The following is a 12,742-nucleotide window of genomic DNA, read 5'->3' as shown; positions in this document are numbered from 1 at the left end:
AGGGAAGATTGAGATGGAAGTTTGATACACTCTGATTGCTCTCTAAAGATTTCCAGACACATGTGGTTTGGGGCATGGAGGAACTGTGACTATTTGTACTTTAATGAAATAAGTTGTCAAATTAATATGTTAAGTATGAGGTACTGATCAAGCACATTATATAGTAATTTTGAACAACTATCAGAACTAATACAATCTAACAGACTAAATATTATATATCTAGTCTCTCTGAATTCCTGTGAAAATTTCCATATTTGACCTGTGTTTAATGAAAAATACAAAATTTTGAGTAATCTCTTCACTTAGTTCAGCTGTTATTTTTTTTTTTAATAAATGCCACATTCCATTTCTCTCATGTCTTTTTTTCACAGCAAAGTTTTGTGGCGACCCTGGAGTACCTGCTCAAGGGAAAAGAGAAGGCAAAAGCTTCATCTATCAGTCAGAAGTCTCTTTCAGCTGCAACTCTCCTTTTATTTTGGTTGGCTCTAACACCAGGATTTGCCAAGCAGATGGAACATGGAGTGGTTCTTCTCCTCGATGCATAGGTATGATTATGTCCATGAATTGAAATTTCTTTCCATGCTTATTATTCCTCTTCTTGCTAAGTCAATCTAGAATTTTCCCATTATTTTGCATTATCTTGGTGTTATTCTATGCTCTATAAGAATCAAATCACTTTATTTTTGTCTTTGTGATTGGCTTTATGATTGCATGTGGCTGAGCAAGCTTAATTTTGTCATAGAATGATGAATTTAATTAAAATACTGTAATTTGTTTGTCTTTAATATATTGCAACTTTTTTAGAACCTACTCGCACAGCATGTGAAAATCCAGGAGTCCCAAGGCATGGGTCACAAAATAACACATTTGGCTATCAGGTAGAGTATACTTTTTTAAATTTACTTACATAAATATTTCAATATTTTATGCTACCTCAAAGTCTAGAAATATCTGATTAGAGGTTTAGAGACTGCTTCTGTAAGAGTTGTTTGCTGCTGTGTTGCTCTGTTTCCTTATTTCTAGCTGTTGGATTACACTAACCCTGTGTCCCTATCAGTAATGCACTACATGAAAAACTTGCAATCAAGTTCTGCTTGATTTCACTTTGAAGACTTTCAGTATCTCCCACCAATATATAAGTGCTTCCTACAATTTATTAAATAGGCTTTTTTCTCCTCAAAAGTTTGTATACTGTGTGTCAAACTGTTAGTATAGACGTACTATAAGAACCAGGCCTTTTTTCCTGAGAGAAAATCTGTTTGGAACCACAAATGAGTTACAGAGTCCCAGACTTGTTAGGAGAACTTGTAGTCCACTCCTCCTTCTCAAAATAGATCAGCTAGAACAGGTTTATGAGGGCTGTCTCCAGGTGGTTTTGAATATTTGCAGACATGGAGACTCAACAGTGCCTCTGGGTATCCCTTGCCAAACTGATCACCCATACAGTGAAAATTAACACTTTTTTTTTTAGTTTTGGAGAGAATTTAATATATTTCAATTTATAGCTATTTCTTCTTGTTGTGTCTCTGGGAACCACTGAAGAAAATCCACTTCTCTTGCTGCTTGTCCTGCCCCCAGGGGTTTTGTGGGTTTGGTTTGGGGTTTTTATTTTGTTGGTTCTTTTTTTGGGTGTTTTTTTTTTTTTTTTGTATTGGTTTGGTTTGGTTTGGTTTGTTTTTTTTTTTTTTTGTTTTTTTTGGTTTTTTTTTTGTTTTTTTGTTTTTTTTTTTTTCAGGCTGGAAAACTCCAGGCCTTTCAGCTACTCCTTGTATTTCAGATGCTGTAGTCCCTTAATGAATTTTGTGGCCCATCACTGAACCCAGTATAGGATTGTCCTTGTCTCTCTTGCACTGATGAGCCAGCACTGGCCCCAGCTCTCACTTGTGACTCACTGGGGCTAGAGGAGAAGGAACACCTTCCTTGACCTGTTTTCTCTGCCCTGCCTGATGCCTTCCTGGGGACACTTTGCCACATTTTATACAAGGCTGTGTTGTGGCAAATGGTGCTTGCAGATGTTTCTGTTGGAAAAAGAATTGAGAAACTGAAAATTATTTTGAACTGCTCATTTTCTGATTCACACAAAACACTTATGCCTGTGAGATGTTTTCATGAGTGAATGGTTTAGAGATGCAAAAATGTACCTTATAATTTGCTAGGAATCTTGTGAACAAAGAGAGAGCCCAAGCTATCCTGTGACATCTGTGTTTGATGTCAGGGCTAAAAGCTCCAGGCACATGAAGAGGGATGAACAGAAGAGTACCTAGCAGCCCCACAGCTGTATGAAGTCTCTGTCTAGTATGAGGAGAATAAAAAACTGCAGTTTGCTGGAAATGCAAGAAAGGGCTGGGTGAAATTTGAACAAATTTACAAAATTCAATTAGTTTTTAAAAGCAAATTGTTGCTAAAGACTTTTGAAAGTTTCATGGTCAAAAATTTCTTTGGTTTATCCTTTTCTTTGGTTTATCCTTGGTGGCCTTTATGCCGTACTCCTCTGGCTTGGTTTTTAGCAATATTTGGGTTTTCAGATTGTGCAACATCACAGTCATATGCGAGTGATAATAAAATTGTCTAAGTTTTCTCTAGGAATTGAAAGTACTGCTTTGTGCCAAGATAGGATACATAGGGGCAGACCTTAGACTAACTTAGTTTGGTTAAAATACAATATTAACCTAGGGGATAATTCTTTATTCAACTACGTATCAAATAAATAATTTATTAATCATTTTGTATGATTATTATCACATTTTCATATATTAGTGAGCTTTCATTGAAGATGGTAAGGCAGTCTTGCATTTGCACTGTAGTTGTGAGAAAAATATCACTCCTAGCTAGCATGGAACTGTAAAAATATCAAGCAAAATGTCAATTAACAAATCATTCGTATAATAAGAGTAAATTCTGGCAGAGTTTACATCTCTGTAAATTCTAAGAAAAAAAATTAAAAATTGTAAACAATAATAAGGTTAGTTCCCAGTATTTAAGGTGTATGTGCTATAGTCTCCTTACCCAGCTAGCAACTTATTCTCATGTTCACACAGTGAATTTGATTTTATGTATTAACTAAATGTGCAACTTCTGGTTACTCTAAGTATGATTGCTTAGTTGATACATAACTGGTTAGAAGTATCAGTCACACAGATGAAGCTGAACTTAGCTCTTGATTGGGTTGAAACAATTGTGAAAATGATCGATTCTAAACAAGATATTGTCTGTAGATCCCAGAAAGAAATTTTGCATTATCATGTATTGTATAATGTTATTACTCCTTAAAAACCACAAAAATATTGTTAATTAATGTATATGATGCTATAATTATCTTCCTGTGTGAATGGGATTATAGGGATTTTTTCTTCTATCCATAGCAGGAAGGTAAAGAATAATTATAAATTGTTCCAAAATACAGATGTGGGTTTTTTGTTTTGTTTTATTTGGGATTTGTTTGTTTTGTTTTAACTCTCTTAAATACTTTGTATTTAAACTAATATTAGTAGGGTAACTTAATTAACTGTCAAAGTTTAAATTTATTTCTCTGTCTCATAAAAAATACCAATCTGTAGCCTTACCCTTAGAATCCAAGTTCTCATATGTGGAATACTGTTTTAAGTACTTTTCATCAAATGGCACTACTTCTTATTTTATCTGACAAAAATCACTCACTGACACTTGCTTTTCACAATGCTGATGTCAAGTTCTGAGCTTCCACAGCACCATTGCTTTGTTCCTGTTTTTTCCCCTACTCTTGATTATCTGTTTTCCTATCTCATTGATTGGACTGAAAGTTCAGGCAAACACAAGATAATTCTAGGCTTGACTAAAAGGCGTGTCTAAACCTGACCTCCTGGAACCTACAACCTACACAAACAAAAGCACCAGTCAGACTTGAATGATGTTTCAACTGTTAAAAAAGAGCTTTGTAGAAAATGAGGCAACAGAATACTGCAGGGACTTTATTGTTCAGCATTGAATTCTTCAGGCATAAGCCGTTTCTTATGTGTTCAAATAACATCAAAATACCAGTTTAGTTCTACTTGGATATCTGGCATGGCATGGAAATGAGTAGCATCATCTGCTTTAATTGTTATGAATACCTATGTCTAGGATGCTTACCTTTCATCTGAGCCATTTTTATTTGACAGATCTACCTTAGCAGTGTGTTACAATGGAGACAAAATAACTTTAGAATTTAGTGAATACTGACTTCATCTGTAATCTGGAAAATAAATCACTCCTTGGAAAGAAACTGTGGAGTTTGAAATACTTCTTCAGCTATATTGCTAGAAACAGAAAAGTGCTTATAGCACTTTCACCATAAGCTATTGTAACACAAGGTACTACTCAATTGAAGAAACAGTTTAGAACTGCTTAGATCAGTCAGTCATATATATAAGATTTACTACTTCTCATACTTTTCCAACATGTTTTTTAGAAACTCAGCAATCTTCCCTTATATTGAGGCCTAAACTGAGCCAAAAAGCAGTCTTAATTTAAAAAGGAAAATGGACACAATGATAGCCCTCTGCTAGCTCTTGGGTTCTATTTTATGAAATTCTATATGAAACTTGATCTGCAGATGTTGAGCAGTCTTACAAATAATCTCCTTCTGTGAATGTAATGCTTATAAAAACTTCAGTGTTGATTAAATTCTAAGATGAAGTTCCTAGTGAAGTGCTCTACTACCACAATATAGCTCTCTCCATTAGCACAGTTGGCACCACCACTGCATCAATGAAAACTCACACTACAGCTCATTATTATATACATATATTTCAATCTATACTATAAGGTGCATTTCACCTATGTAAAATAGTTGTTCTTTTTTACCTCTGAAACCTGAACCTGTCCAGGCCTCTATGTTTTTAAGGGTGAGTTGTTCACAGCAACAGGATCTCCAGTGCTAAGACTGTGTTGCATCTTTTCTCGCAGTCACACTGCAGTCATCCTCAGAGTATCCTGCTGTCTGCATTTCTCAAGGGCTTTGCTGTTGTTCCAGTACCAGGCCTATATTTCTCTGTACTGCATCACATTAGTGGGAAATAGCTCATTCTGCACATATTAGATTCTTTTTTTTGTCCTATGCATATAATCTGTGGTTGTGCCATACAAAGATACATAAAATCTGATCATAGCTACCTGAACATAGGAAATTTAAATTTTACAGCTAAAGCAAGTTTAGAAACAAAACAAAACAAAACTGAAACAAGCACAAAACTCCAGGCAGCTCAAAACTCTTTCAGACAAAGGAAGCCTGTCAAGGTTCTGCCCAGCAGTCTTGCAAACTCAAAACCCTGTTATAAGGGCAACAATGTATTAGTGGGATACCAAACTGTATATTTAGTGAAGACTTAATGAGGCATGTTTTCATTAACTTAAAATGTGATGCTAAAAGTTACTGAAGATAAATAACTGGCATTCCCTTAGCTTCTCAATACTTCAGCACAAATTACTGGGGATAAAGAAATTTATTAGAGTATGTTCATGTTCTTTGGTAGGCTTAAATCTAAGAAAAAACTTGACTGTAGAGTAACTCATGAGAGTTGTAACTACCTTCCAATCTTACAAAAAATATAAGAAATATGAAGGATAATAAATTATTATTTTGATAATTGTTATATATTATTTTCATCTTACTTGGTGAAAAAAAATTATCCAGAGTACTTTATAAATGGAATGAGGTTGATGTTTATTCATTTTCTTCTCAGATTTATGAATTTTCTTCTCAGATTTTCCTGTTAGAGAACAACAAATATTCACTCTTTAGGGTTTAACACAAAAAAAAAAGAAAAAAGAAAAAAGTTAATTATGATGTTAACTTTGGGACTATACAAGCTATAACTGACACTATAGAAAAGGGAGCTGAATAACAGACATCAAGCACTATTTTTTTTTATTGGATGCAAACACCGTTGTCCAGAGTACTAATGCTTCTACTTGAGCTACAGAATCAAACTTGGAACAAAACTGAACATCTCAGGAGGAATTTTTTCAGCATAGAATACTGTATTGTAGCGCCATCTGGTGCCTCTGATGCAAGAATATTGCAAAGTAAAAAAGGAAACTTTTAAAAATTACTTTTATTTTTTAATAATTACTATACATATCCTATATATTTTATAGGATATTTATTACACGTTGATTTTATTATTTTCATTTATTTGTAATCTTGAACAGCATGGCAACACTTAAACATCTTCATCCCTTGGGCAGCTGCTGCATTTTTGATGCTGCTTTGGTGCTTACATATATAAAGGTTGTGTTTCTTGTGAAACCATAAAATCACGGCACGGTTTGGGGGAAAGGGACCTTTAAGATAATTTAGCTTGACCCCCCCTGCCATGGACAGGGACACCTTCCAGTAGACCAGGTTGCTCAGAGCCCCATCCAGCCTGGCCTTGAACACAGCCTGGTATGAGGCATCAACAAGTTCTCCGAGCAACTTGTCCTAGTCTCTCACCACCCTCACAACAAAGAACTTCCTCCTAGTATCTAGTCTAAACCTACTGTCTTCTGAATCTGCTCTCTCTTGTCCTATCACTACCTGTGTCTGTAAAGAGTCCCTCTCCAGGTTTCTTATAGGCTCCCTTCAGATACTGGAAGGCCACAGTTAGGTCAGAATGAAGCCTTCTTTTTTCCAGGCTAAAAACCCATGTCTCTCTCAGCCTTTTCTCAGAGGAGAATCCCTCAGAACATTCTGGTGGCCCTCCTGTGGATTTCTTCCAACAAGTCCGTGGTTTTGTGCTGAGACACTCAAAGTGGGACGCAGGACTCTGGGTGAGGTCTCATCAGAACAGAGTAAAGGACAAAATCATTTCCCTCAACCTTCTGCCCTACTCTGCTTTTGGTACCTCCCTGGATTGAACTGGTTTTTGGGCTGCAAGGGCACATTGCTGTCTCATGTCCAGCCTCTCAGCCACCAGCTCCTCCAAGTCCTTCTCAGCAGGGCTGCTCTCGATCTCTTCATATCGCAGCACACCCCTACTATAAGGTGTAGTGCAGCACATAGATCTTGGTCTTACTAAACTTCACCATGTTCTCATGGGCCACTTCTCAAGCTTTTTCAAGTCCCTCTGGATGGATCTCATCCTTCAGATGTGTCACACTGTGAGAGTCTGTCAGAATTTTCCCTCATCTGCCTCACTATCGTCCTTGGGAGACCACTGAAGAGAAGACCCCCCCTGTCTATATCTGGCTCTGAAGGAGAAAAGTCACATGCCATGGGCCCTGAGACCTGAAAGCTCAGTGTTGAGCTATTGTTTTCACAGGAGTGTTTGCTGTATGCTAAGAAGAGGGCCCCATGCCCCGTTTGCAACAATAGCAGCTTTGGAAACTGTCCCAGCTCTCGGCCTGGCTGGACTTCTCCTGAGTTTCAGGTGGTCTCCCACAGAAGACCCTCACCTGTTTTACAACCACCATGACAGACAGACTGAGATGTAAGAAGCTTTTCCACTAAGGACTGAGACATGAAAATCCTAACAGGCCCCTCTGCTCCTTCCAAGGACTGTGACTGAAACCCCCAGCCCGGGGGAGGTGTGTGGGGAGGCAAGCTGACCAAAGCGAGATGTTTGCCTGCAGATTGTGACCACTGGAGCAAGAAAACAATGGCTCTCATTTACTGCTGAGAGCATAGACTACCTGTTACATCTGTTCCCTATAGTATCTGTTTCTCCCCCCTCACAATTTTCAGTAATAAAAACCTCTGAGTTAGCTAGAGCCTTTGAGATCTCCCCGAGGCGTGTACCAGCGAGTTTCAGCAGCGGGACCCCGAAGACATCACGTTTTGGTAGCTATACCCCATTCCCTAACCTTCTTTCCTCCCTTTTTTCCTTATCCTACCCTTCTCTTCCCCGGATCCCCTAACCAAATGCATATTTGGCTGTGGTTATCATCAATAAAATTGCATTTTGTTGATTTGTTACTGCAAAAGCCCTGTGCCTTTATTGGTTATTTTTGCACCCAAAAATCATTCGTCACCTGTTCATTTCAGGTGGACCTTCACCCACACACACCACTCAGCTTGGTGTCATTTGTGAATTTGCTGCGGGTGCACTCAATCCCTTCACCTGTGTTGTTAAGGAAGATATTAAATATCTGGTAAATAACACAGGTTCCAATACAGAGCCCTGAGTGACACCATGTGTCATTGATGTCCACTGGGATTCTGAGACATTGACCACTATCCTCTGGATGTCACTGTCCCATCACTTTCTTATCTATCTAACAGTCCACTGATCTAATCAATCTTTGTCCAATTTAGAGAGAAGGATGTTTGGGGGGATTCTTGAGAAAGACTTTACAGAAGTCCAGAAAAATGATATCTGCAGTGCTTCCCTTGTCCACTGATGTGGACATATGAACACATCTTTCTTAAGGCTAGTACTTTTAAAAAGTAATATATTGATGGTGATTGTTTTAACTAAGATCTTTACCATGAAATAAAAAAGTCTTCTATAGCTACTTGTTGCAATTTCTAAAACTTGTAGTACTTTACTACTTTGTGCTTAATCATGCAAGTGATTTAGTGTATTTCCTTCAAAATCTTTTACAAGTAATTACATAGTCCAGTGAACACAGAAAAGAGCAAAATAAAGGGAGATGAATTTTAAATAACATCCTTTGTTGATGAGCTACTATCTCTAGTTCATGGGTTATTATTAAATTTCATTCTGATGAGAAACTTGAGCTGAAATGGAATAGTACTATAAAGTTTCAAATGAATACTTGTAGCAGTGAAATGCTGTTTCCCAGTAATGAACTATCAAGAAATAATCCACATCTTACCTTTGAGCATCAGTCTGAATCAAGTGTTATGCATTTAGGCAAAATAATTAAAAAATCATACCCAAACCAGAACTATAAATGTGCTGTCACAGATAATTTAACGTTTTCAACTTCTTGTTTAAACATGAGTTGATAAATATATTAATACAGGTCACTGCAGAACAGTGGATATGATCTATGCACCTTAATATTTTAGTTAAGCACTCACACTATGTAATACAATACTCTCTGAATGATGTACTTCTAATCTAATTTCCTCGCTTTTGATGGAAACTAAGAATTATTTGCATTTTCATCAATTTCACCATGACTGGACATGCTGAACAAGTTATTCCATTTTATGTTTGTGCAGAAACTGTCAGAATTCTATTTTCCTTATTATGCAACACATACCCATAATAAGGATAATAATTAAAAGCTAATCTCAGATGAATTGCTATTGTAAATTTTAATGCACTTGTGTTCCAGTTTCTATTATCAAAGTGGTATGAAGAGCTGTTATTCTTCACCTCCTCTCATCAAAAAATAAAATTAAAATATCATAGGAACATTCTGAAGCATGAGACAGTGTTGTTGACCAGTCCCTATATATTTCTCATTATAATCTGTGAATATATGCAGCATTCCCCAAAGGGGAATCTAGTTCAGCAAAAGTCCAGCAGAATCTAATACTCATTTCAGTTCTGTGACTTCCCTTGTTTGTGGCAATTTTGCCCAACTGGCTCTCCTTTGGCCCAGAGTGGGGAAGGCACCATAATCTTTGTTTCCAAACTCACAGTTCATCAACTGTTCCAGGCCCAAAGCAACACACTAGAGAGGCCACAGATGATGAGGATTCGATTTTCTTCCATGGTGGATCTAATTTTGGGGGGAGAGTAATTCTACTGAGAATGAAGCAGTTTTTTATTTCATATCAAATTGTTCTTTGAAATTAATTTACTTTCCAGAGAAAGGGAATCACAACTTATCAAGTCTGCATTATGTGAAGGAGTGATCAAATTTAGGAAAAAAATCCCAGCTTGATAGTTGCTCATAACAATATTATTGTGTTTTCTACTTTTCAACAGGTGGGAAATGTTGTTCAATTTCAGTGTAAAAAAGGGCACCTTCTCCATGGTTCAACAACAAGAACTTGCCTTCCTGATCTTACATGGAGTGGCATCCAGCCAGAATGTATACGTAAGAAATTATTAATTTTCTTCTTTCCTCAGTTTTTTAATCTAGATTATTTAGCTGCAGTAACATTGTCATAAAGTTAATCTATATGCATTTATTAACTGAAAGTTAACAGAAATCTGCATTACTAGTTTACAGCAGCTAGAAATATGATTCTGAGTGATTTTTTGTATGATAACAATGCAATTAAAAAAAAAAAAAAAGAGATAAAATAGGCAGATCTTCATCCAAAGTCAATTTCTGTCTAAGAGGGTGCAACCCTTCCAACTCAGAGGGGAGGTAGTGACAAAAGGACATATCAGATGGCCCTATTCTAAAATACACAGGAAAGCAGATAATTAAAATCAATTCTAGTAGAGTGTTTGAACTGTTTCCCAGCCAAGGAGTCACAGTATTTTGAGATGGGTAAAAAAGTGTTTGCAGTTGGAAATTTTTGAATCTGAAATAGAGACAATCTTCTTTGAATATAGACAGCAGCACTTCATTTCATAGATATTTTACACTTTGGTAAATAATGATAATTTACTGAAGATGTGAGATCATGGTTAATCTTTCCAGTTCAGCTAGTCAGCTGTATTTTCTGGAAATAGTCTTACTTTGTAAGGTCTGACCCTATAGAATGACCCAGTGAATGGAGAACATATCCACAGAAGGAAACAGCATTACTATTATTTCAGCTGGTGCTAGCATTAATTTTAAGCAAGCAGCAAATCAGTAGCTCAGTGTGGAGGGTGAACTCCTCTCTTGGAGGTATGCTGTCTTTGAGATAACACATAAATCCCATATATTCTGGTGATTGTTAAATATATAAGACTCTTCATATGACATTAGAAATGGTAACTTAATTTTTCTGATATTTACAACTCACTTTAAATTTCTCCTTGACCTTTCTTAGTGTTTTCCAACTGACCATTTACTTAACTGTTTTGCAATGCTACATAGATATAAACAGTGTAAGTCACAAGCTATGATTGCTTTTAAGTCTGGTATGGTGTGTGCTGCTTCTCTTCTCATATGCAGACAATTAATTTTGTTCATGCAAGTCAGTCTGTTCTTCCTTTAATTCCTTTGGAATTAAAAGGTCCATGTTTAAGGGTGTATTTACTGACTTGTAGTGATATTTTATAGACTATATAGTAATTTAGAATGTGAATTAAAATATAGTAATATATAATTTCTGATGATGATTTTTTACTTTGCTAATTAACTGTCAGAATGGGCATATATTATCTTTTCAGAAATATTTTCACCATTTTGACAGAAGGATATTTTATATCTTCTTTGTAGCTCACAGCTGTAAACAACCAGAAACACCAAGTCATGCTAATGTTGCAGGAATGGATCTTCCCTCACTTGGTTATACCTTGATTTACACTTGTCAGCCAGGCTTCTTCTTGGCAGGAGGATCAGAGCACAGAGCCTGTAGGTCTGATGGCACGTGGACTGGGAAGGTTCCAGTTTGTGAAGGTAAGCTCTTCTGTTTCCCACTGCATCTGCCATCTGTCATATTTCAGAGCTTTTCTTTACTTGCAGTTGTCACATGCATACCAGCAATTTGACTGGGCCCAGTCAGCAAGTTTTAATGAAAGGCAGGTCCAGCTTGATGAACCAAATCTTCTTCTGTAACAAACTGACCTGCTTAGTGGTCACTCAGTACCTGGAACTGGTGAGACAACACCTCGAATAGTGTGTGCAGTTTTGGACCCCTCACTCTGAGAAAGACATTGAGGTGCTGGGCTGTTCCCAAAGAAGAGGAGTGAAGCTGCTGAAAGGCTTGCAGCAGAAGGCTTATGAGGCTGGGGAAGCTGAGGGTCTTTATCCTGGAGAAAAGGATGGTGAGGGGAGACATTATTGCTCTTTATAAGTACCTGAAACCAGGTTGTAGCAAGGTGAATGTTGGTCTCTTCTTCAAATTAACAAGTGATGAGAGGAAATGGCCTAAAGCTGTGCCAGACAAGGCTTAGGTTGGACATTATGAGAAAGTTTTAGGAAAATTTAGGAAGAGTTGACAAGCATTGGAGCAGGCTGCCCAGGAAAATGGTGGAGGTGGATGTGTAGATGAGGCATTTAGAGCCATAATGTAGTGGAGGACTTGGTAGTGTTAGGTTAGCTATTGGACTCTAAGATCATAGAGGTCTCTTCCAACTTAAATGATTGAATGATTTTGTATTTATTTTTGAGAAAGATGCCTAAAGTCCAAGATGCCCGAATTACTGTGTAAAATTAATACAAAGAGTACTTATTTTTTTGTATTTTTATGTATGAAACTGTATACTACTAGATAAGGAAATGCATCGACTTTGTCCTTGCAGTTCCCACCTTTGTTTCTAATTTTTACCACCTACTTTTTCAAGGTAGGACATGGAAAACATCATAGCCAAGTCATGGTGAGAAAGGGGGTTTTCATGTGAGATAAGGAATATACTCAAGTGTAAGAACTGTTTTGAATTTTATTTCCTGAATAATTAAAGGCCTTTTCAGATTACTGTTACCTAATGTTTCAGATGTGGTTATCCCCAGGGCTCTTGCAGAGGCATTCAAAGGCTTTTTAGCCAAACACTGCTACTTGGATGGGAAATAGGAAATGAATAGTTTGTGTTACTAAAAAACAGGTGTCCTGGAATTGCATGCCAGGCAAGTGCTGGAGGAAAATAAAGCAGAGCTTTGGGAAAGTGCTAGAAAGCTAGCAGCCAGGAAGCTTATGATTTGCTCAGTAGTTGGAAAGTATAATGGCAGGCCAAATGTGATTCATAGATTGTATTTTGATTCAAGAATTTTCTGCTGCTGCTGC

At 37.0% G+C, this 12,742-nt stretch overlaps 1 protein-coding gene across 4 annotated transcripts in view; it reads left to right on the top strand.

Moving 5' to 3' along the window:
• Positions 1-12,742, top strand: part of CSMD3 (CUB and Sushi multiple domains 3) — a 586,421-nt gene that overhangs the window by 558,308 nt on the left and 15,371 nt on the right. For all 4 annotated transcript variants that reach the window (XM_054290025.1, XM_054289307.1, XM_054288554.1 and 1 more), the window contains 4 exons: positions 372-545; positions 805-878; positions 9,843-9,954; positions 11,239-11,418. In XM_054290025.1, coding sequence (XP_054146000.1) covers positions 372-545; positions 805-878; positions 9,843-9,954; positions 11,239-11,418 — 540 coding nt within the window. The remainder of the gene's footprint in view (positions 1-371; positions 546-804; positions 879-9,842; positions 9,955-11,238; positions 11,419-12,742) is intronic.

This window comes from Melozone crissalis, unplaced genomic scaffold (assembly GCF_028551555.1).
Source record: "Melozone crissalis strain CALT ecotype California unplaced genomic scaffold, PUWL_Pcris_2 ptg000002l_1, whole genome shotgun sequence".
Taxonomy (NCBI): domain Eukaryota; kingdom Metazoa; phylum Chordata; class Aves; order Passeriformes; family Passerellidae; genus Melozone; species Melozone crissalis.
Note: the sequence above shows the minus strand (reverse complement) of the source record. Positions and strands in the feature narration are given on the sequence as shown.